The sequence below is a fragment of the Trichomonas vaginalis genome, chromosome IV, assembly GCF_026262505.1.
Source record: "Trichomonas vaginalis G3 chromosome IV, whole genome shotgun sequence".
Lineage (NCBI taxonomy): Eukaryota > Parabasalia > Trichomonadida > Trichomonadidae > Trichomonas > Trichomonas vaginalis.
Genome location: NC_067206.1, coordinates 31,685,519 through 31,705,720, shown reverse-complemented (window position 1 = coordinate 31,705,720; position 20,202 = coordinate 31,685,519). Strand labels below are relative to the sequence as shown.

Sequence of the window (20,202 nt, the reverse complement as noted above, 5' to 3'; positions counted from 1 at the left end):
GCTAAAGAAGTTGAAAATGACGACTAAGCAATTCTATACCATGCGTAAACTGTCATGTAAGGTGGCATGTAGTCTTTACTTTGTCCCGTTGTTTGTGTATATCCTGAAACGAAATGTGTATGGTCTCCTTCTCCCCACGTGTCATCCCAGTAACAATTTATAGCAAACTTAACGTCGTCTTTAACATCATATCCTTTACCTTTTGTCATTCCTGACCAACCCCAATATCTATGCCTATGCCAACCTGATTGAGATGTACTTAAATTTATGTAATGACTGTGTGCAGGTAAATTTTCACCTGAAATCGTTTTACTTCCACCTGTTTCCTTTGAAGAGTTTGCACAATACAAAAACCTGTCGACTATTTGTTCCCATGCACCAACACCAAACATTACTTGAGGACCTCTTGCATCCATAGATGTATAAATAGAACCTACTGGGTTCATTAAATCAAACATATGAGATATTATAGGATTGTCTCTTTTGAACTTAAAATATAGTGCAACTATTTCAGGTTTCTTCTGGTTTGTGTCAGAATATTTTTTATAATATAATCTTATGTTTTCAGGGTAGGTAAAATCTTGACTATAATATTTATTTCTGTCATCTGTATAATAATATACTATTCTCGTTTTTTCTATTGCATTATATCTTTTATATCTATAATAATCTAAATATAATGTTAGCTTTTGTTCATCTACATGTGGTGTTCTGTCATCATCTCCATAGTCATAATAATATGGTGCTGGAGCTGGGTCAGACAATGTCATATATGCCATTTCATAAACTCTTAAATATTTCTTTTGTTCGTCTCCATATAAGTTTAAGTAGCAGTTGTTGTCTAATGGAAATTTAACTTGTGTACCATCATTCTTTTTATAGCTTACATACATTTCATTGTTATTTTTCGGAATGAGTTTATGCCGTGTACCATTTTTTAAGGACTGTACCAACTGCCATCTAAAATATTTATTTTCTTCATTGACAGAAAAGTCACCAACAATAGTTTCAATATTTTTTGTTCCTATCAAACTTTGGTATATTTCATTGACATATGTTTTATCTGCTTTCTTTTCAAGGCTAACGTTTAAGTCTGTTATTTCAGAAGATGTATGTGTATGTCCAACGTCACTTTTCCTGTTTAAGGTTTCTTGTAAGTTTGTAATATTTGCAATGGTATGTGTATGTCCAACGTCACTTTTCCTGTTTAAGGTTTCTTGTAAGTTTGTAATATCAGATATAGAATGTGTATGTCCAACGTCACTTTTCTTGTTTAAGGTTTCTTGTAAGTTTGTAATATCAGATATAGAATGTGTATGAGTCTTATCTGCTTTTGTCTCTAATGTTTCCTTAAGACTTGGTATTTGGTTAATATAATGTATATGAGTCTTTTTAGAATATTTGTTTTCAGCTCTTGTCACTTCACTTGACATTTTATTGTCAACATATGTTTTGTCTGCTAGTTCAGGATGAGTATGTTCTTTTGTTGCATAAGCATTGTTAGCTCTTTCTTCTTCTTTTGCTATTGCATCGTCTACATATTCTTTGTCAGCTTTGTTGTCAACATCTGCTTTCAAAAGAAGTTCATTTATAGGTTTCTCGTTTAAAGTTCCTTTTGTTGGATTTATACAGACAGTATTGTTTTTATTGTCTTGAAACAGAAACTCATCTGTCATAGGGTTTATTGTCAGTTTTAGGTTTCCTTCTTTCAATGACTCAGATATTTTAGCATAGTTTGAAAAGTTTGTTGTGTTCTTATTTAGAGCTTGCATAATGAGTTGTCGGTTGTGTTGTATTTCTCTCATAGACGCTGTTTCATTTGACATTTTTATTATAGATAAAATATGCTTCCAATAGAAAAAGAAAATTCTAGAGTTGCTACAACTAAACCATTAGATGAACTTTTTACTAATGTCGGTCAAAAGTTTGACTTAGATACTATAAAGCATGAAGGCTATCGTTTTGACTACCCATTAAGATGGTTAAGAGACCCATCTGTTACTAAATCTATTGGCTTTCGAAGAATAAAATTTGTGTCTGTAGAAGATAAAAGTTTTCCATTTATTGTAAGGTTTCATATAGATTATATATCTGAAGGGAAACGAAAAATGTGGGAAGAAATTGAGCTAATACAAGTTGACCTTTCATCTTCTCTACAGACTGCGTTAAAAAATATAGAAGATAAAATAAATTCATGTTATGCAAAATATGCTGATGAATATGCGAATACCGATAGCACACTTTATGTGAGAATTGTATATGACAAACAAAATTCACAAGTGTCATTTCAAATCTACGAAAACAATCCAAATAAAGACGAACAAATATATACAGAATTCACTGCAATGTCATGGTATTATTTGCAAAGAATGTTAAATCAGAAAGTCGAACTTCCTTTAGCAAATATTTACAGTCGATATGCAAGAGATGAACCATATTTATTTAAAGATGTTTTCGACCAAGATGCTATTATTGTTCATGCTTCATTTTCTGGTGCGCAAAACTCTTTCTTATGCTTGGCAAATGACTTTTACGAAAAACCTACAAAGTTATATGAACCGCCGAGTGGAAGTATTTCAGACTTTCAAGTATGGTTTACTACAGATGGAAGAAAAAGAATAATTCCATTATACCATGCGTTTTACTTAGAACTTAGTTTCATATACAACTACTATCGAACGATAAAAATATAATTTTTTAATACGGTTGAGGTGTTGGATTTGGTTGCCAACTTGACTGTGGTGCAGGTTCAGGTTGTTGTATAACAGGGGCTTGTTCTTCTGGTTCAGCGTCTTTAGGTATAATACCAACGAACTGACCTACTCTTTTACCAATATTTTTGATACCGTTCCATACTCCTCTTCCGACAGATTTTATTCCATTCCATATACCTCTTCCAACATTTCGAAAGAAGTTTCCAATACTACTGAAGAAACCCATTTTACTAGTAGTAAAAATCTAATGTCCACCTAGTTTCTTACGTTTCCTGTTGAGTTCCATAGCATTCTTTAACTGGAGCTCATACATTCTGTTTCTCCTCTGGTAGAAAACATATTCTGGGTCAACTCCTGTGTTCGCGTCATCTGCATAAAGTTGTTTATATCCCACTTCAGGGTTTGTATAAAACTCTTTCCATCTCATATTTGCATACCATGGTGGCAAACCTAACGCAGCGTCATTTGACATGGCAGTTTGCATTTGTACATCTGTTGGCACTTGACCATAGTTTGCCATTGCAGTTTGTATTCTAACTTCATTTGGAATATTCTCTGGGTTTGGTTGTCCAGGTTGCTGTGCATTCGCTAAGTTCTGTGCGTCCATTTAATATTAGATAAAAATATCTCTTACGAGTACATATACTGAACATTTGCAGGCATTGGTTCATCTTCATATTCTCTGTACTTTTCTGCCACGTCAAATAAATAAATGACACAATGGAAAAAACCTAAAACAAGTAGTCCTATTTCAAACCACATTTACTTACTAATAAAATTTCTTTATTGTGACACTTTCTCCGGTTTATAGGACCTCTCTCATATTCTATCTTGTCATATCTAAACTCATAGTCATGTATGTCCTCTAACCATCTCATAACGGTTTCCAAACCACTTTTATCGGATGTAAAGTAAAAGCATGGATGGTTATGTATAACGTCTAAAGTTTCTAAAGAGTCTCTCAAAGTCCAGTCTACTTGGTATTGAAAATCCCATGTGTTATAGAACGGCGGGTCCACTATAAAGAAAACATTTTCCTTGTCTTTATATTTTTCATACAACTCTGTCCAATGACATCTCACAAACTCTATACCCTCAATATATTTTTCTATGTCCTCTTTGAAAACATTTGTATAGTTAAGATATAAAACTTTTGACATAAGTGTTTCAATGTCATGAACTCTTATAGCACCACTATATAATAGTCTAGCAGATATACTATCCCAGTCTATATATTCTGCTTTTTTCAAAACCTCTCTCACAATATTTTTCTTATCTAATGGTATACGTTCCATCTTACCTATAGGTATCTTTTCTTTTAACTCTTTCAATATATTATTTGTGTCTGGAATATGTTTGAGACGGTCCATATAGTTGTCGAAGTCATTGCATATAATCTTTGAGTCAGGAAATACGGTATGACATAAATGGGATATATAGAAACTTCCACCGAACAAATCTACAAATGTTAGACCATTCGGTAGTTTCTTAAGTTCTCTCAATATAATATCTTTACATTTACTCTTATTTCCAAAGAACGGTAACGGTGGTTTTGTAAAATTCATTTATATATAATAATAAAAATGTTTTTACCCGAAAAGTGACAGAAAAGTGACAAAACATGAAAACATATATAATTTGTGAAAAGTGACACAAAAAGTGACATTTAAAAAGTGACACCATTAATATGATGTAAATAACAACGGTTTTGGTTTTGTCACCGGCTGGTCGGCTGGGGTTCGGTCCTCCTCTTGGGTCTTGGGCAAAATTTCTTCGGGGCTAGAGGGCGCAACGCGCCTGGAAGCCCTCCGAATAAAAACTTCATTTATACTAAACATCTTCGGGGCTAGAGGGCGCAACGCGCCTGGAAGCCCTCCGAATAAAAACTTCATTTATACTAAACATCTTCGGGGCTAGAGGGCGCAACGCGCCTGGAAGCCCCACTACCTTTTTTTAATAAGTTATATGGAGTTAATATTATGTATCTATTAATAAATGTTTTTCATTATCTTGAATAAAATAATTTTTTAAATTTTTTTATTTTTCCTGCATAATTAGCTAATGAAGAAGATACTTACAGGACAATCGCACGTAATCAATCGATCAATTTCCAAAAAACAATTTGTCAATCTTGAAACAAACCCAAAAGATAGTTTTAATAAAACTTCTTTTGGATCAAAAGTTCAAAATCTTATAACTGCTCTTCAGTTAAGTCCAGTATTTATTATGGAACAAGACCTTCTATTATCTCCAGAAAAATGCGCAACTGATCAATTATCCGAAGCTTATACACATTTAAGCAGAATACAACAACTTTTTAGTTCATATGATTCTCAAAACGATGAACAAACAAGAGAGCTTCTAGAATTTATCGAAACAAACATCCAAACAGGTTTACACGAATTAGAGATTAATATCTGGCTAAGACCGAAACATGTTAAAGACTACGTTTATTTGTACATGAATTTATCTCGAAATGTACGCTTATTAGCCACCAAATCCCTTTATGTTTCAGATCAATTCAGTTATTACTTACATAAAGCTGATGAAAATTCATACTATGAATCAAAACTTCTCAGTTCTCCATTAGATCCTGAATTATCTTCAAATTTGGATTATTTGTACGGTTTAATTTTTTCAAAATGCGATGTACAAGCAACACAGTTTCCATATGAATATCTTGATCATATCATTGATGATGACTTTCAATTCTTTGCTGAATTATCGAAAAAAACCGATTTTGACTTAAAACAAATTTATTTGTATAATGGAGCAAAAATTCAACTCCTTCAACTTGCATGTTTTTATGGAGCACGAAAGATCTTCAAATACTTCTGGGATAACAAATTAAAAATTGACATTAAATTATTTCAAACTGTTTACAACGTTTACGCATTAGCCAGTGGAGCTGAAGAAATAATTAACCTTGTAGGTGATTCTGACACCAATTGCAAGGAATATTCCTTGATTCCTTTGATTTTTAGACATGATAATATTTATGATTGGTTTATTTTCAATAAATTCAAAGAAGAAGATTTCAATACAGGCAGCAAATTCTATTATTTCTCAGAAACATTCTCAATACGAACACTTCATTCATTTCATGTCAGAAATCCAAAGAAATTACTGAAATGTCAGAATTATTTGCTTTGTTTAGTAATGGATGGAATTAATGTTCTTACTCAAGAACTTTCTCAGTATTCTGAATACAATTCAACAATATTTTCAATTGCATATGATCCAGTAACAATAAGTAACATCATAAACAACGCTGATGATCAATTCATCAATTCATGTTTCAATAATTGTCTTGAAAATCTTGATATCATTCATTTAAACGTTTTTCTTGACCATCCAAAATTTAATGTTCTAAAAATCGAACACATCATTGAAGATTCTTATCTCAAGAACTTTTTAATAACAAAGATAAATCAGAATCAATCTCCAAAAGATTTAATTAAATTACATAATTCAAATTTTCCTCTTTCAAATGAGGCAAAGACCATGATAATCAAGTATTATTTAGATAGATGTGAACTTGCCGATTTAAATATGTTCATTTCTGATTCAATTTCTGATTTTTCCAAAAATGAATTATTAAATTTGCTTCAACTTTCACCATTTATGTACTATTATTTGTCAACACATCTATCAAAGCAGTTATTCACTGACGATGAGTTCAAATACCTTCTACATTTTGCTTGTTTCAATCCTTACGAGAAAATTAATTTTCCTTTTAAAGAAGATTCTCGTTTGGATCCAATTGCGATGATTAACTTGAGTTACTTAAAGAGGAGGACAGGACTTTTAAAACCTCAAAATTTAAATGATATAAAAGTTTTAATTAACTCAATAATGCAGAAAGAAGCATACAATGATTATATAACAAAGAATCCAGCAGCTATAATTAATATTTTGCCTGTTTTGATCCAACTCAAAATTGATTTCAAAATTCAAACATTTTCTCAAGAAATGTTTGACAAAATGCTTCATTATTATATAATGGCACAGTTAACTATGAGATCATCAGTCAAAAACTTAGAAAGTGTCTTGGATTACTTACTTTTGGATCAAAACCGTCAATTTGTAAATCTCGAAAAAATTTCAGAGATTTTCAACAGTTCATCTTTCTATTCTCGTCTTGCTTTCACTAAAGAAGAGTTTGACTACATCAAAACAATTAATCCAGACATGAGAAGACTAATGAACAATCTTGAAAATGTCAAATATTTGACAATTGAAGAAATTTTTGAATTAGATGATGAATCATCTCCCAAAACTAATAATAGCTCTCAAGGACAATCAACAGCTACATTTGGTTCTGGAGCAATCTCTCAATGGCCGAATAAATACAAATACAAATACAATTCCAATTCCCATTCCTGGATCAGTAATCCATTTACAAAATCTATTTCAACACGTTGGGAAAAAACAAAAATATCTAATAAATCAAATCAAAACGAAACATTTCAACATAATCCTCCAAAAACAGAAATGCAATTAAAACAAAACATTGTTAAGAAATTTTTGGAAGATTTTCAACCAAATGATGAATCAATGAAATTATTATTATCTCAAAATAGTATCAATGATTACGTTGTTTTCATGGTTGATTATGAAAAATACAACAAGTATTTGACAACTGATTTGTTGATTAATGCTCTTACTTGTAATAAATCCAGTGATGATGTGTCAATTGCTACAGAACTGTTTAGTAGAAAATTAAATACAGAACAAATGATTAAAATTTTTGAATTGATTCCGATTTCTTATTATAAGGATTTGAACTTGCGAAATGTAGATCCAGCAATGAAGTTGTTGATATCTATTAAGACAAAGAAATACATTGAAAACATCGGGAAAATAGAGAATGAATCGGTTTTCTTGAAGAAATTGATTGACTCAAATTATAAATTTGAACATTCCGAGTTTTTGTTTAAATACGAATTCTCTCAAAAAGCGAAAGTTTCTGCTTTGTTTTATGCGATTGAAAAGAATAAATTGGCTGTTGTTGAAGAACTTATTAATCATGGAACAAGACTTGATATAATGATGAATGGAAAACTGCCAATAGAATACGCAGTAATGTTCGATAATCCAGGAGCTTTTAATCATGTTCAAAATGGTTTTATTATAATTTCAAAGAAAGATGATCAAAAGAAAAATATTTTCAAAGCAATTTTTGGAAGATGTTCAAAAGAATCGAGAATTTTCCAAAATATTAAGGACCAAATCAACCCAGAGATAGAGAAGAGATACTTTAACCTCAAAGAGTATTATCCTGATGTTACAAAGACAAAAGACCTTTTGGTTGATTTAGTTTTGAGTTCTAAAAAATTTGAACAAAAATATCAAATTACAAAAAGTGACGATTTGGATGAAATCAAGTTTAATGAAATTAATGATATTGTTGAAGCTCTTTATCTACTTGTTATGTACTCTTCTAAGTTTAGAGAGTTCATTGGATCTTTTTACTTGAATATGGAATTTTCTTTTGCAGATTACACAGAAAAAATTGAATCAAAAATTTCTGAATTTTCAAATAAGTTTAAGAATGTTTACTCTGTTCTTTCTGGCAAGGACATGATAACAAATGATGAAGATAATTCTAAACTATTGTATCTAGCATCACGTGTTGGAAACTTAGAAATAATTAAATCACTTTTAGAAAAAGGCGCTGAATTGAAAAATGTCGAAGGATTTTATTATTTGTTTTCTCCGGCTTTGGAAGCTGTTTCGAAAGACAGAAGTGATATATTAGAACTATTCATTGAACATGGTTTAAACGTCAATGAAGTTTATACAAGCGATCAAATGACATTGATTAATTGCAGCATTTTATATAATGCCAAAAATTGCTTTGACATTTTGAAGAAAAAAGCTGATTTGTTGCGTTCTGTCAAATTAAGTCTATTTGAATGCTGTTTGATACAATATTCACGTGGAGAACAATACTTTGCAAATCAACTTTATGAATTGATTGACCAAGAAAGAGAGAGAATCGAAAGTTATTCATTTAATTTGTTTGAAATGAAACAAATGAATTTTAACTTGACCTATTCTGTTGATTTCGGAAGTATAGGATATGTTTCTGGTGCATTTGATGCAGAAATTGCTTCCAGAATAATGTTAACAGACATTGTTCAAAAGAACCTTGCTGTTCACACAACTTTTAGAGGTGATTATGAATCATACACTGATTGGTTATAATTTTTAATTTGTAAATATATATTTTTATCTTTATTATGCTAATATTTAATGCAAACTACTACTTATGCATCTTCTCATCATTTAATGTCTTTGATTTGAATTCAAAAACTTATTATTTGTTTCATCATCCAAATGTGACTTGAAATTTTCATTTTCATCTCTTCTCTATTCAATATATAAGATTACTCATTCTTTTTTGACTCAATTTTAAATTTTCAATAAATTGGGTAATTTAAGCTTAATGTAACAAGGTTATCAAAAATTCACAAGTGTAGAACATATATGTAATGCCATGTGGCAAATATTAGTTGTCACGTCAAATCCCAAAGTAGAATGTGGTATGACAGGAAATTTATTGTTGTTTTCTGTATCTTTACATGTACAGTTATGTGTATGTTGAAAATAAATGAGGGACTACTTCATTCAGAACTCTTTTGAAATTTTTTACAGATAAAATAAAAAAATAAAATTCAGATGTCGGGCATTGCGAAACCACTTATTCCTGAACCAATAGTCTACGTTCAAGAAGGACAAGAACTGTACGTTACTGAATGGGAAGATAGGAGTTGTTGCGGCGGCAAAACAAATTGTTGCAGATGTGCTTACTTCCCTGCTGCAAAAATCCGCATTTGGGGACATTGGATTGTAAAATTACCAAAAGTTATCTTCGCCTGCAGCTTGTTTTTGGCGTCATTAGGTTTCTTTTCATATTCTCTTTTCTTTAACAAATCAGATTGGTTTACAAAGCATTACAATGTCGCATTTGGCTTACAGATATTCGGTGGCTTTGCGTTTTTCTGCTTATCATTCGCATATTTTACAGCTATGATCAAAGGTCCAGGATACTATCCATATAACTGGTCATTGACTAGGAAAACTCAATACACATGGAATGAGATGATGACTGGTGTTGCAATGTTCCAAGAACAAGAAGATTTTGCAAAATCTCAACCAATGCCAACGAGATCATCATTCAGTGTTAATGCTCGCCGATTTGTTATACGTGCTGACCACATTTGCGCATACATGCAAACATGGATTGGCTTTCATAACCATAAATATTTCATAATGACAACAATGTGGGCTACAATTTACTCTATTACATATGTTTTATCCCAGATATCAACAATTTACGAAGCAATCTACCATATTGCCAAGAAAAAGTATGATGCCGTTGAAATTACAATGGCAGCCTTGATTTTGGTTACAGTTGTCTTTGCCTCATATATTTCTGTGTTTTCTTTCAGACATTTCATCATATCTCTTCGGAATTTATCGAGGAATAGGACAATCACGGAGAACTACAATAACAAGCCATCTCTTTATGACAGAGGAAGTGCATGTGCAAATTGCGAAGAAGTTTGCGGAAAAAGATACTATTTTATCACTTGGATCTTCCCGTTCTTTGTATGCTACAATCCAACACTTCCTAAATGGGATGCTGATAATAATTCAGGAGTTATTGATTCTGAATCTGTTGCAAATATTTTATAATTTTTAATCTTTGTTGAATTATTTTAATTGTTTGTTCTAAATGCTTAATAAACTATTCTCTCATTACAATTATCTTATGAAATAAGGCTAATTTGATTATTCAATTCAAAATTTAAGATTTTGAGTTGAGAAATCATAATTGAGATAGCATATTCAAGCCATGCATGCACCGATAAAATTCATTTGCTAATCAAAATAAGAACGTAATTTTTTTTTTGAAAAGAAATTTGAGAAGAAATATTTAGCCGTGCAAAATGTATATTATTCGATAAATCTGTATGCACATAAAAATCTAATTTACGAACTTAAAATCAATAACGTTTTTTTATTTAATAATTTAGAATATATGCATATGATATAATTCTTTCATTATATCAAATATAAATTTATATTGTTCATTCAAAAAATTGATATTCAAATTTTCAATAATTTCTCTCGGAATATTTTATTATGTGGCTGTTGCTTTGTATAATAAATCAAAATTAAATTCTGATGGTTATTGATCAATTTAATTTTAGTTAACTCAAATAATTTTAAAATATGACATTTTAGGTATTGTCCGATATATGCCAAAATTTGATAATATGACTTTTTAAGAGACATCATTCAATAATCACAATCGAACGTTCAAAATTTCAATGATCCCATCAAATCTTATATATTTCTCCTTTTAGATTTGTCCATTGATCATTTACAAAAGTATTATCCGATACATTTAATTTGCCCATCTATCTCAATTTTATTTTTCTGAAAATTATTTTATCAGATGGAGAAAAAAGAATACGAGCATTTTTCTTCCCTTGGAATTATCTGTAAAGATGTCATAGCTAAAGGTGGATATGGCACTATATTATTAGTTTATTCAACACAGTACAAAGCAGAATTTGCACTAAAAAAAGTACCATTGAAAGGATTTAATCAACTTGAAATAGAAACTCTTACTTCTCTTGATCACAGAAACATTATCTCTTTATACAAATGCTATAGATATAATAGCTTCGTCTACTTATTGATGGAATATTGTGTTTCCGATTTAGACAGTTTCATACGGAAAAACAAAAACATAGATCCACAGACAGTTAGAAAATATTGTTTTGAGATACTACAGGCTTTGAAAGCATGTCATGACAAAAAAATTGCACATGGAGATATTAAGCCATCAAATTTCTTAATAGATTCTTATGGTAGGCTCAAAATATGCGATTTTGGATTATCTTCACTCATTAGGGAATCTTTCTTAGCAAGCCGATATACAGGAACACCTTTATTCATGTCACCGGAATTAATTAAAAAAGAAGAATACAATGCAATGAAAAGTGACATCTGGGCGGCGGGCGTCACTTTTTATTTCTTAGCCACACGTAAATACCCATTCAGATCTGAAACAATTGATAGTTTGAAGGAAGTAATTCTTACAGGCCAATACAAATCGAGGAATATTTCGGATTTAGAACTGCAAGATGTCATCTCAATGTGTTTGAAAGTTGATCCGAATGATAGAGCATCCATTGATGAACTTTTAAGCATGCCATACTTCAGGCATTGCTACAGATCATCATTACCTATATTAAAGGTTAATTCTGTAATCAAGAATTCCTTGAAAGCCAAACCAACATGCAGTGGAAGAGTGAAGCTTCCTATGAATAGGCAGGGTCCAATAAATAAGTGGTCAAGTTGTGTTCTTAAGCATCCTATCCAAGAAACTACTCCTTCCAAGCTTGCACTTAAAACCAATGTGGTTAATTTTAGTTTGTATTGATTCTAGTATATCCATTAATGCCTCCACGTTTAATTTGTTTGATATTATCATGTTATTTATATAAAATTCTATTGTATATTGTCAGAATGTAACTCTTTTTATGTTTCTTTTGTGATAGCCCCATTGCCCAAAATGTATTTCAATTTAGATCATTCATGATGTAAGCGGTAAGAAATTTTTTTTACATTCATATTACAACATTTAATTTTCCGATTTTCTAGATATACTATAATCAAATAACATATTTGATCCTATCAAAATTATCGATAACTTTTTAACGAAAATATGATATTTCAAGAGAGTATAATATGGATATTAATGTTGCAACCCGACGCTCGTATATATTGAAATCCCTGACTTTGAAAAATTCAAAATATCCCTTTGAATATTTTGAATAAAAATTGAATTTCACAAGATTTAAAACCAAAAATAGAAATGCTTAAATCTAGTATGAATGCTGATATTTCTTCTTATAAATGGGAAAATATTATATTAAAATTTGACTTTGATAGCCTATTAGAAGGCGCAAATGACCCATTATTGTTCAAAGAAGAAGGTCAATACATTACCTGGAGTCAAGGAACATTTAAATGCTATCAAGGAGATTTATTAACAGAATCCAAGCGAAAGGCATTAATTGGAACATTCAACTTCGTGAAGCTATGGGTAGAAAATACATTTAAAGTTCGAAGAATTTATAATTCACCCTATAGTTTGTCACAATGTTCAGATAATCAAGGAAAAATCAAAGACACACAAGCTGTTGATACTGATTTATATATTAGTATATTTGTACGTCCATATGGTGCCTCTTCAACTGCTGCAGTATCAACAATTAAACAACTTGAATCTCCATCGTATAAACCGAACCAAGGAGGAATATTCTTTAACGCATTTGAAATACCCGATGAGCCTGTTAACATAACGACATGGAAAAACGGATTTTTCTACCTTTGTCTGCATGAAGTTGTTCATTTACTTGGATTTTCATATTCGAGGTTCGAAGATTATCATCCGATAAATGACTTTACAAAATTCAATGAAACCACTTGTTCTTTTACAAAATTAGGGAAAAATTTTACATTTTTAATTACTCCTTACGCCCATAAGTTTGCAGTCAAGAGATTCAACCAAGAGACATTTGTTGGTGATAATGGTGCAACTTGTCCTTCAGGAATCGAGCTAGAAAACGATGGAACAGGAATTTCAAAATTTAATCACCTCGAAACAAGAGTTTACATGACAGATATCATGATGTCGCAACAGATAGTAGGTAATAATAGATTTATGCACTTCACTGATGCAACAGCTGCTGTTTTACTCGATACAGGAAATTATAAAATTGATTTCAAACAGATACAACCACTTTTATGGGGTAATAGAGATACTATATCAGAAAACAAGTACATTGACGACTTCGCAACTGGTCCTCCCCAGTTAAAATTCCCTGATTTGTATCTTCTCAAAGGAAATTCAAATGATCAATGCGGTTTTGACTACAAATTCTATGGTTTGGCCTCAGAAACAACCGCCCCTGACTGCAGATATCCATTTGACCCTGTAACGAAAAAATATTGCGATGGAATCCAATTTTACAACCCGTTGAACGAGAAAATGGTTGTAGATAACACATTCAATGATTTCCAGCGGTTTAAACTTCCAATTGAAGTTTGTCCGGAAGGTTATGCGACTTTACCTTTAATTGGACGTTGTTTGAAGACGGATATCGTAGATGAAGAGACACTGAACTTTTCTACTGAATTATTTAGTTTCCAATGCAAACTGGACGCAAATACAGACAAAATTAATTATATTTACACTTATAAGTACAAATGTCCTAATTTCGAACGTTTCTTGAGGACATTGATATTATATGACTGTTTCTTTAAGTCTGATCCATTTGCATCGCCACAACCAAGCTATTTCATTAAAAGTTCAACAAATTCTTCAACTGTTGACTTTACTCCTTATCCAACTTTGTCTAATGTTGAAAGAAACATATATCCGATATTTATTGTGATTTGTGTTGTTTTGAGTCTTTTAATTGTTTCATTTATTGTTGTTGTAGTTGTTGTAGCCACGAAATGCTACAAAAAGCACAAACTGAGATCATCAGGTGATATATCTGATTTTACTGATTGACTTATATGTTTGTTTTATTAATAAAGTTACTGTTTATTAAAAAAATCATTTTTAATATAGATGTCATGAACCAATATATTGTCAAAAAAGATTTAAGTTAGAATTATAAGAGAATTAAACTTATTTTAGTGATACATTGAAAATTATTTCTGTAATTAGCTAATTAAGTTTTCAAGGTAATGTGAGAACGTTTTGTAAAGTTAAGATGAAGTCATTAAAGATTGAAGAAAGAATTGTCAGAGAAATATACAAGTTTTATTAAAAGAATTAAAATTATTTCTGTAATTAGCTCTAGGTAAGGTAAGAACACTTTGTAAAGTTAAGATGCAGTTATTAAAGATTAAAAAAGAATTGTCAGAGAAATATACAAGTTTTAGTAAAAAATTGAAAATAATTTTTAAATTGCACTTGAATGCATTATGGTAAAGTTTTACTAGTTTAGTATGCAGTCACTGAAGATTGAAAACAGACACATTAGCGTTATCCAAATATTTTAGCAAAAAAATGAAAATTATTACGCTAAAAAGCTTGTAAACACAGTGATATAGTTATCGTAATAATCCAATTTGAAGAGCATAGCAAACCAATTTATAATAACAAGTATAAGCGCTTGCAAATAAAATATTCATATTCAATTAGATGAATATTCATTCACAATGGTGGAGATCGTTTCAGTAAACTCTTATATAGCTATTTTTATCTCATGTTCTTTATATTATAAGAGAATAATACAAATCATATTCAAATTTGAAAATTATTTAGCATCTTTCTTTATTTCTTCGCCCTTTTCTCTATTTTTATTTCTGAAATTTCAAATCACTTCTTATAAGGATGAAAAAGAGAACCAAGACAAAGAAGATGATTAGATGCAATAATACAAAGTTGATATTATATATCTACATAAATGGTCAGCTATTAGAAGATAAGATATTAACCTCATAGAAAAATAAAAAATAATTCCCAATAATTGGTTTTATTAATGAAGGAATATTCTTTGTTTTGCAATAAGATCGCACTTTCGGATTTTCATTGCAAAATCAAAGATGAATAAGTATCAAGTGAAGTCGCCATCGAACGAATCTAATGAAATGTCATTATCAAACAAATCGATTTGATCGCAAAGTGGAGAAAACTCCGGTGGAATTATTATCTGAGAAATTCTTTGTGGTTCGGTTTTTATTGATTCATTTGAGGATGTCTGAATATAGTTTGTGATATTTGGAAGCTCTTGAGCTGTGTTTTGCAGAAAAGGCTCAAGGTGTTTTTTAATTTGATTTATGACGCTTTCATTTGTAACCAGTGTTCCGTTACAATTGCCAACATACATACAATTTCGATTTTCAGGATAATGAGTAATCACAACATGAAATAAACGCCCTGTCCGCGCCATTCGAAATAGAGTGAAAAAAAAAATTGAATTGAAAAAAATTCACTCTATTTAAGGGTTTCGTTTTGCAAAAAAAACGTACAATACGCAATTTCGCTAAAAAACATTTAGCTAGCAATTTCGACCTTTGACTCCACTCAAGACGTCACTTTTTTAATTTTGCGGTATCATATTTTTGGAAAATCTTTATGAATATTATATAAAAAGTCTCTTTAATATCTATATTTCATATTTTTATCGATTTTTAAAGTTTTTGCGAAAAGTATTCAATTATTTTTGCTATTTGGTCGGGTAAATGTCGGATTTGCGACATTTTCTGATATGATATTCAGATTCTACGTTGATAATAATGCTTATAGAACCCTCTTGCTATTGTGTCAAAATTGCGAATGTTATAGACCGAAAATAGATTTTTTCGGTTTTCTCTTCAAATAATTGAAAGAATGATACTATTATAGGTTTATTATATTATATAGCATATAATCATGCTATAGCCGAAAATTATAAGTTTTGAGAAGATTGAATATAACACAAATAAATTTGAATGTAAGTTAAATTGCTTGTTGTTTTTAATAGCTATTTAATGAGAAATCCAATATTGCAAAATTCAAATTGAATGATTGAAAGAACAGAAAAAGTCATTCTTTTCAATTTCGAATTTGTTTCATTGTATTTATAATTATATGGCAAATAAGATATTTAAACTTGATTTTTGAAGGAAAATTCACAAAATTGAATAAATTCAAATAATTTTTATTCAAAAATAAACTAGTTATTTGAGTTTAATACTAATTATCTATTCAAACTACAAAGTTTGTAATTTAAAATATTTTGTGAGATCAGCTTGAATTAATTCAAGGTTCTTTTCAATTAATATTAATGACCATATTACGCATTTTCGAACATTCTAAACCAAATATATAAAAATGGGAGACGAATGTTAAATTTGCTAGACATGGGGGAGTTGTCTGCAAAGTTTTAGCTCTTATCTCTAACAAAAAATTAATTTTTAAAAAAATGACCGAATACGTTTCACAGCGAGAAAAAAATAAAAGGCAAGATAGAATTTTCTAGACATAAAGAAGTTGTTTACCGAGTTTTAGCTCTTATCTCTAACAAAAAATTAATTTTTAAAAAAATGACCGAATACGTTTCACAGCGAGAAAAAAATAAAAGGCAAGATAGAATTTTCTAGACATAAAGAAGTTGTCTTCCAAGTGTCAGCTGTTACTTCTTCTCAATACTGATATAAAATAAAAATCTTTATTATTTATTTAACCTTTATTGTTTCATTAAACTTCATTTATTTTATATTATAGTTTTATTCTTTTAGCTACTTGTAAAATAATCTAATTTTATATCATCATTTTACCGGATTATTCTTCAATACATCGATTGTGTATCTAAAATAATATCATTATCCTTATTCTGTTTTTTCCAAAATTCTTTTAAATATCTTTTTCGGTTAGATTACTTTATACTTTTTACTTTTATTTTTTAATTTCAAAAAAAATTTTGGTGATTGTTCTATTCTGTTACAATGTGCATATACTAATTATGAATTATTACATACATTTAAAAAAACTTGTTAAAAATGAAATTAAAAAATTATGTTTATTATTACGCTGTGAATGTGTCAACAGCGGTCATGCCTGTATCTGTATCCCATATTTGCCACAACCTTTCTGTATCTGCATTTGTGTATTTCGGTTTCAGCTGATACATTTGATTTGGCGTGTAATTTGTTCCGGTTAATGGATTAATTGGGAGATCTTCATGCGGTGTGTTATTATTGTACTCCCAAATAAAGGCAGGAATAGCCTGAATGCTTTGGCAGCGCTCCAATGGCGGCCAGAATCTCTCAATCTTCCCATTTTGGTAGGGAGAATGAGAGTCTGTATGCCGCCATTGGACGCCCCAAAGATCAAGTAGATCTTGAAAGGCGCCCCTATTTTCTGAACCGTTGTCGGTCCAGAAACAATAAGGGGCGCCAAATTCAATGAAGGCGGAAGCCGCAACGTTCGCTGTCGTCGCTGCCAGCATATCTGGTATTTGTATATACGCTAGGACTTTGCGGCTAAAATCGTCGATTATGCCATAAATATATTGGCCACGAACACCCCTAAAATAATGAACATCTGCGTGCCAGATAAGATTGGGTGAAAGCGCCCAATATCTTACTGCTGTTTCTGGCCCGGCATGCTCTAATCGCGTCTTGGTGAAATGATTTTCTTTGAAGTATCTGCGTACTTCTCTATAAGATACATCAATTTGTTGTAATTTCAAACGTTTCCATTGTTTTGTTTGACCACAGGGAAAGGCCCAGTGGTCATGTATCACAGCAAGAGCTTTGATTTGGTCGTAGGGATTGACCCTACGACCTTTCTTGCCTTTAGGCAATGGGATATTCTGTAAGCTAAATTGATTTTGTAAAAAAGATTTTGAAACATCTAAATATTTGAAATCATTTGATTGAAGGTTGGGGCGATGGGAACATGGGTGCAAGCTTCTTCCCATGTCATTTTACCTTCTTCAATCTGATTGGAAATACCAATTAGGTAAATTCGATCGACATACCCTTTGTAAGGATTCATTCTAATGAAGTACGTTAACAATCAAAATATTCTATAAGTGTCTAGTATGGAATTCAAAAGAATAAAGAAAATGGTAACGTAAATAAACGTAATACGAAATAATTTATAATTAAAATGAAAAAAAAGAAAAATAATAAGTAAAGTGACTGGAAATGAAAATGAAAATCAGTGTACAGTTTTATTTTTTTCTCGCTGTGAAACGTATTCGGTCATTTTTTTAAAAATTAATTTTTTGTTAGAGATAAGAGCTAAAACTCGGTAAACAACTTCTTTATGTCTAGAAAATTCTATCTTGCCTTTTATTTTTTTCTCGCTGTGAAACGTATTCGGTCATTTTTTTAAAAATTTTTTTTGTTAGAGATAAGAGCTAAAACTTTGCAGACAACTCCCCCATGTCTAGCAAATTTAACATTCGTCTCCCATTTTTATATATTTGGTTTAGAATGTTCGAAAATGCGTAATATGGTCATTAATATTAATTGAAAAGAACCTTGAATTAATTCAAGCTGATCTCACAAAATATTTTAAATTACAAACTTTGTAGTTTGAATAGATAATTAGTATTAAACTCAAATAACTAGTTTATTTTTGAATAAAAATTATTTGAATTTATTCAATTTTGTGAATTTTCCTTCAAAAATCAAGTTTAAATATCTTATTTGCCATATAATTATAAATACAATGAAACAAATTCGAAATTGAAAAGAATGACTTTTTCTGTTCTTTCAATCATTCAATTTGAATTTTGCAATATTGGATTTCTCATTAAATAGCTATTAAAAACAACAAGCAATTTAACTTACATTCAAATTTATTTGTGTTATATTCAATCTTCTCAAAACTTATAATTTTCGGCTATAGCATGATTATATGCTATATAATATAATAAACCTATAATAGTATCATTCTTTCAATTATTTGAAGAGAAAACCGAAAAAATCTATTTTCGGTCTATAACATGTCAAAATTGCGAAACCGATAGCAAAAATATCTCGCAATATCAAAATTGAGATATTGAGTGAATTATGCATTATAGAGATTAAAAATCTGATTTGTGAAAACATCTCATCGGTTTCTAGCTAATTCAAAAATCTTTACTATCTTATTCGATTAAAATGAAAAGGGAATAGTTTCATTATGCTTTAAATGACAGCCTTATAATATAATCATAGTTTTCGCTCAATATGCAGCATTTTTTTTTCGAAATCTATGGTCAATATCCTAAATACTGATTGCTTTGCATTCATATCTCTTACATTTCTATACCCACATCACTATTCATTGCTATTCCTATCTTTTTCATTTTTGTTTGTTTCTCATAATTTATAGATCTGCAATTTTCCCAAATGAACGGGGTGGATAAGATCCCAGCCCTATCGTCATCCCAGTGTCAATTTTACAAAAAAAATTCTTAATAAAAAATTTTTATTAAAAAATTCTTATCTTTTTTCATTGAAATTTAAATAATAAAATAAATTTGGCTGTAAAAACCATCAATTATTATAATTCTTATCGAAACACATGTAGAAAAACACTTATCTTTTATACTCTTTCTATTTGAAACCTGTTTAGTTCAGTAATTAATAATAAAAATTGTGAAAATAGTGACTATTTAACTAAAAATATATTAAATGATGTAATAATGAGATATACATATATTTTTACGAATTATAATTAGAAATTATTCTGGTCTGGGAATCCCAACCCAAAATCATTGAAAATTTGAATATATGGGATGGGCTACCCATCCCAAAACTATATTGAAATTTTTGAATTGATAATAAATGTATCTATATCTAAGGTATATTAGAGAATTTTTAAAAACTATGCATTAAAAAATTGAATTTATTCAAAACAAATTGAGAATAAAAATGCTTAAGTAATCACTTCATTATTTCAACA

At 30.2% G+C, this 20,202-nt stretch overlaps 7 protein-coding genes across 7 annotated transcripts, besides 6 other annotated features; 5 read left to right on the top strand and 2 right to left on the bottom strand.

Moving 5' to 3' along the window:
• Nucleotides 1-1,391: part of a mobile genetic element that runs on past the window's edge.
• A 453-nt stretch (nucleotides 1,392-1,844) lies between these two features.
• On the top strand, nucleotides 1,845-2,693 carry TVAGG3_0203640 (uncharacterized protein; the record flags this gene model as incomplete). Its single annotated transcript, XM_001310194.1, has 1 exon — nucleotides 1,845-2,693. The coding sequence occupies one exon, from the start codon at nucleotides 1,845-1,847 to the stop codon at nucleotides 2,691-2,693; it is 849 nt and encodes a 282-aa protein (XP_001310195.1).
• A 4-nt stretch (nucleotides 2,694-2,697) lies between these two features.
• TVAGG3_0203630 (serine threonine-protein phosphatase family) lies at nucleotides 2,698-2,940 on the bottom strand (the record flags this gene model as incomplete). The annotated part of the gene is made up of 1 exon (XM_001310195.1): nucleotides 2,698-2,940. One exon carries the CDS (start codon nucleotides 2,938-2,940, stop codon nucleotides 2,698-2,700), a length of 243 nt encoding a protein of 80 aa, XP_001310196.1.
• An 18-nt stretch (nucleotides 2,941-2,958) lies between these two features.
• TVAGG3_0203620 (uncharacterized protein) lies at nucleotides 2,959-3,321 on the bottom strand (the record flags this gene model as incomplete). Its single annotated transcript, XM_051226387.1, has 1 exon — nucleotides 2,959-3,321. One exon carries the CDS (start codon nucleotides 3,319-3,321, stop codon nucleotides 2,959-2,961), a length of 363 nt encoding a protein of 120 aa, XP_051111373.1.
• Nucleotides 3,322-4,775: 1,454 nt separating this feature from the next.
• On the top strand, nucleotides 4,776-8,935 carry TVAGG3_0203610 (ankyrin repeat and EF-Hand domain-containing protein 1 family; the record flags this gene model as incomplete). Its single annotated transcript, XM_001310196.2, has 1 exon — nucleotides 4,776-8,924. The coding sequence occupies one exon, from the start codon at nucleotides 4,776-4,778 to the stop codon at nucleotides 8,922-8,924; it is 4,149 nt and encodes a 1,382-aa protein (XP_001310197.1).
• Nucleotides 8,936-9,378: 443 nt separating this feature from the next.
• TVAGG3_0203600 (DHHC palmitoyltransferase family) lies at nucleotides 9,379-10,690 on the top strand (the record flags this gene model as incomplete). The annotated part of the gene is made up of 1 exon (XM_001310197.1): nucleotides 9,399-10,418. The coding sequence occupies one exon, from the start codon at nucleotides 9,399-9,401 to the stop codon at nucleotides 10,416-10,418; it is 1,020 nt and encodes a 339-aa protein (XP_001310198.1).
• Nucleotides 10,691-11,184: 494 nt separating this feature from the next.
• Nucleotides 11,185-12,177, top strand: TVAGG3_0203590 (protein serine/threonine kinase protein; the record flags this gene model as incomplete). The annotated part of the gene is made up of 1 exon (XM_001310198.1): nucleotides 11,185-12,177. One exon carries the CDS (start codon nucleotides 11,185-11,187, stop codon nucleotides 12,175-12,177), a length of 993 nt encoding a protein of 330 aa, XP_001310199.1.
• Nucleotides 12,178-12,612: 435 nt separating this feature from the next.
• Nucleotides 12,613-14,319, top strand: TVAGG3_0203580 (regulation of choline O-acetyltransferase protein; the record flags this gene model as incomplete). The annotated part of the gene is made up of 1 exon (XM_001310199.1): nucleotides 12,613-14,319. The coding sequence occupies one exon, from the start codon at nucleotides 12,613-12,615 to the stop codon at nucleotides 14,317-14,319; it is 1,707 nt and encodes a 568-aa protein (XP_001310200.1).
• Nucleotides 14,320-16,097: 1,778 nt separating this feature from the next.
• Nucleotides 16,098-16,936: a mobile genetic element.
• Nucleotides 16,098-16,936: a terminal%2Cinverted (terminal inverted repeat of Banshee-A1 transposon ID:TVAGG3_0203570).
• Nucleotides 16,937-17,329: 393 nt separating this feature from the next.
• Nucleotides 17,330-18,202: a mobile genetic element.
• A 274-nt stretch (nucleotides 18,203-18,476) lies between these two features.
• Nucleotides 18,477-19,257: a mobile genetic element.
• Nucleotides 18,477-19,257: a terminal%2Cinverted (terminal inverted repeat of Banshee-A1 transposon ID:TVAGG3_0203550).
• Nucleotides 19,258-20,202: the final 945 nt, after the last annotated feature.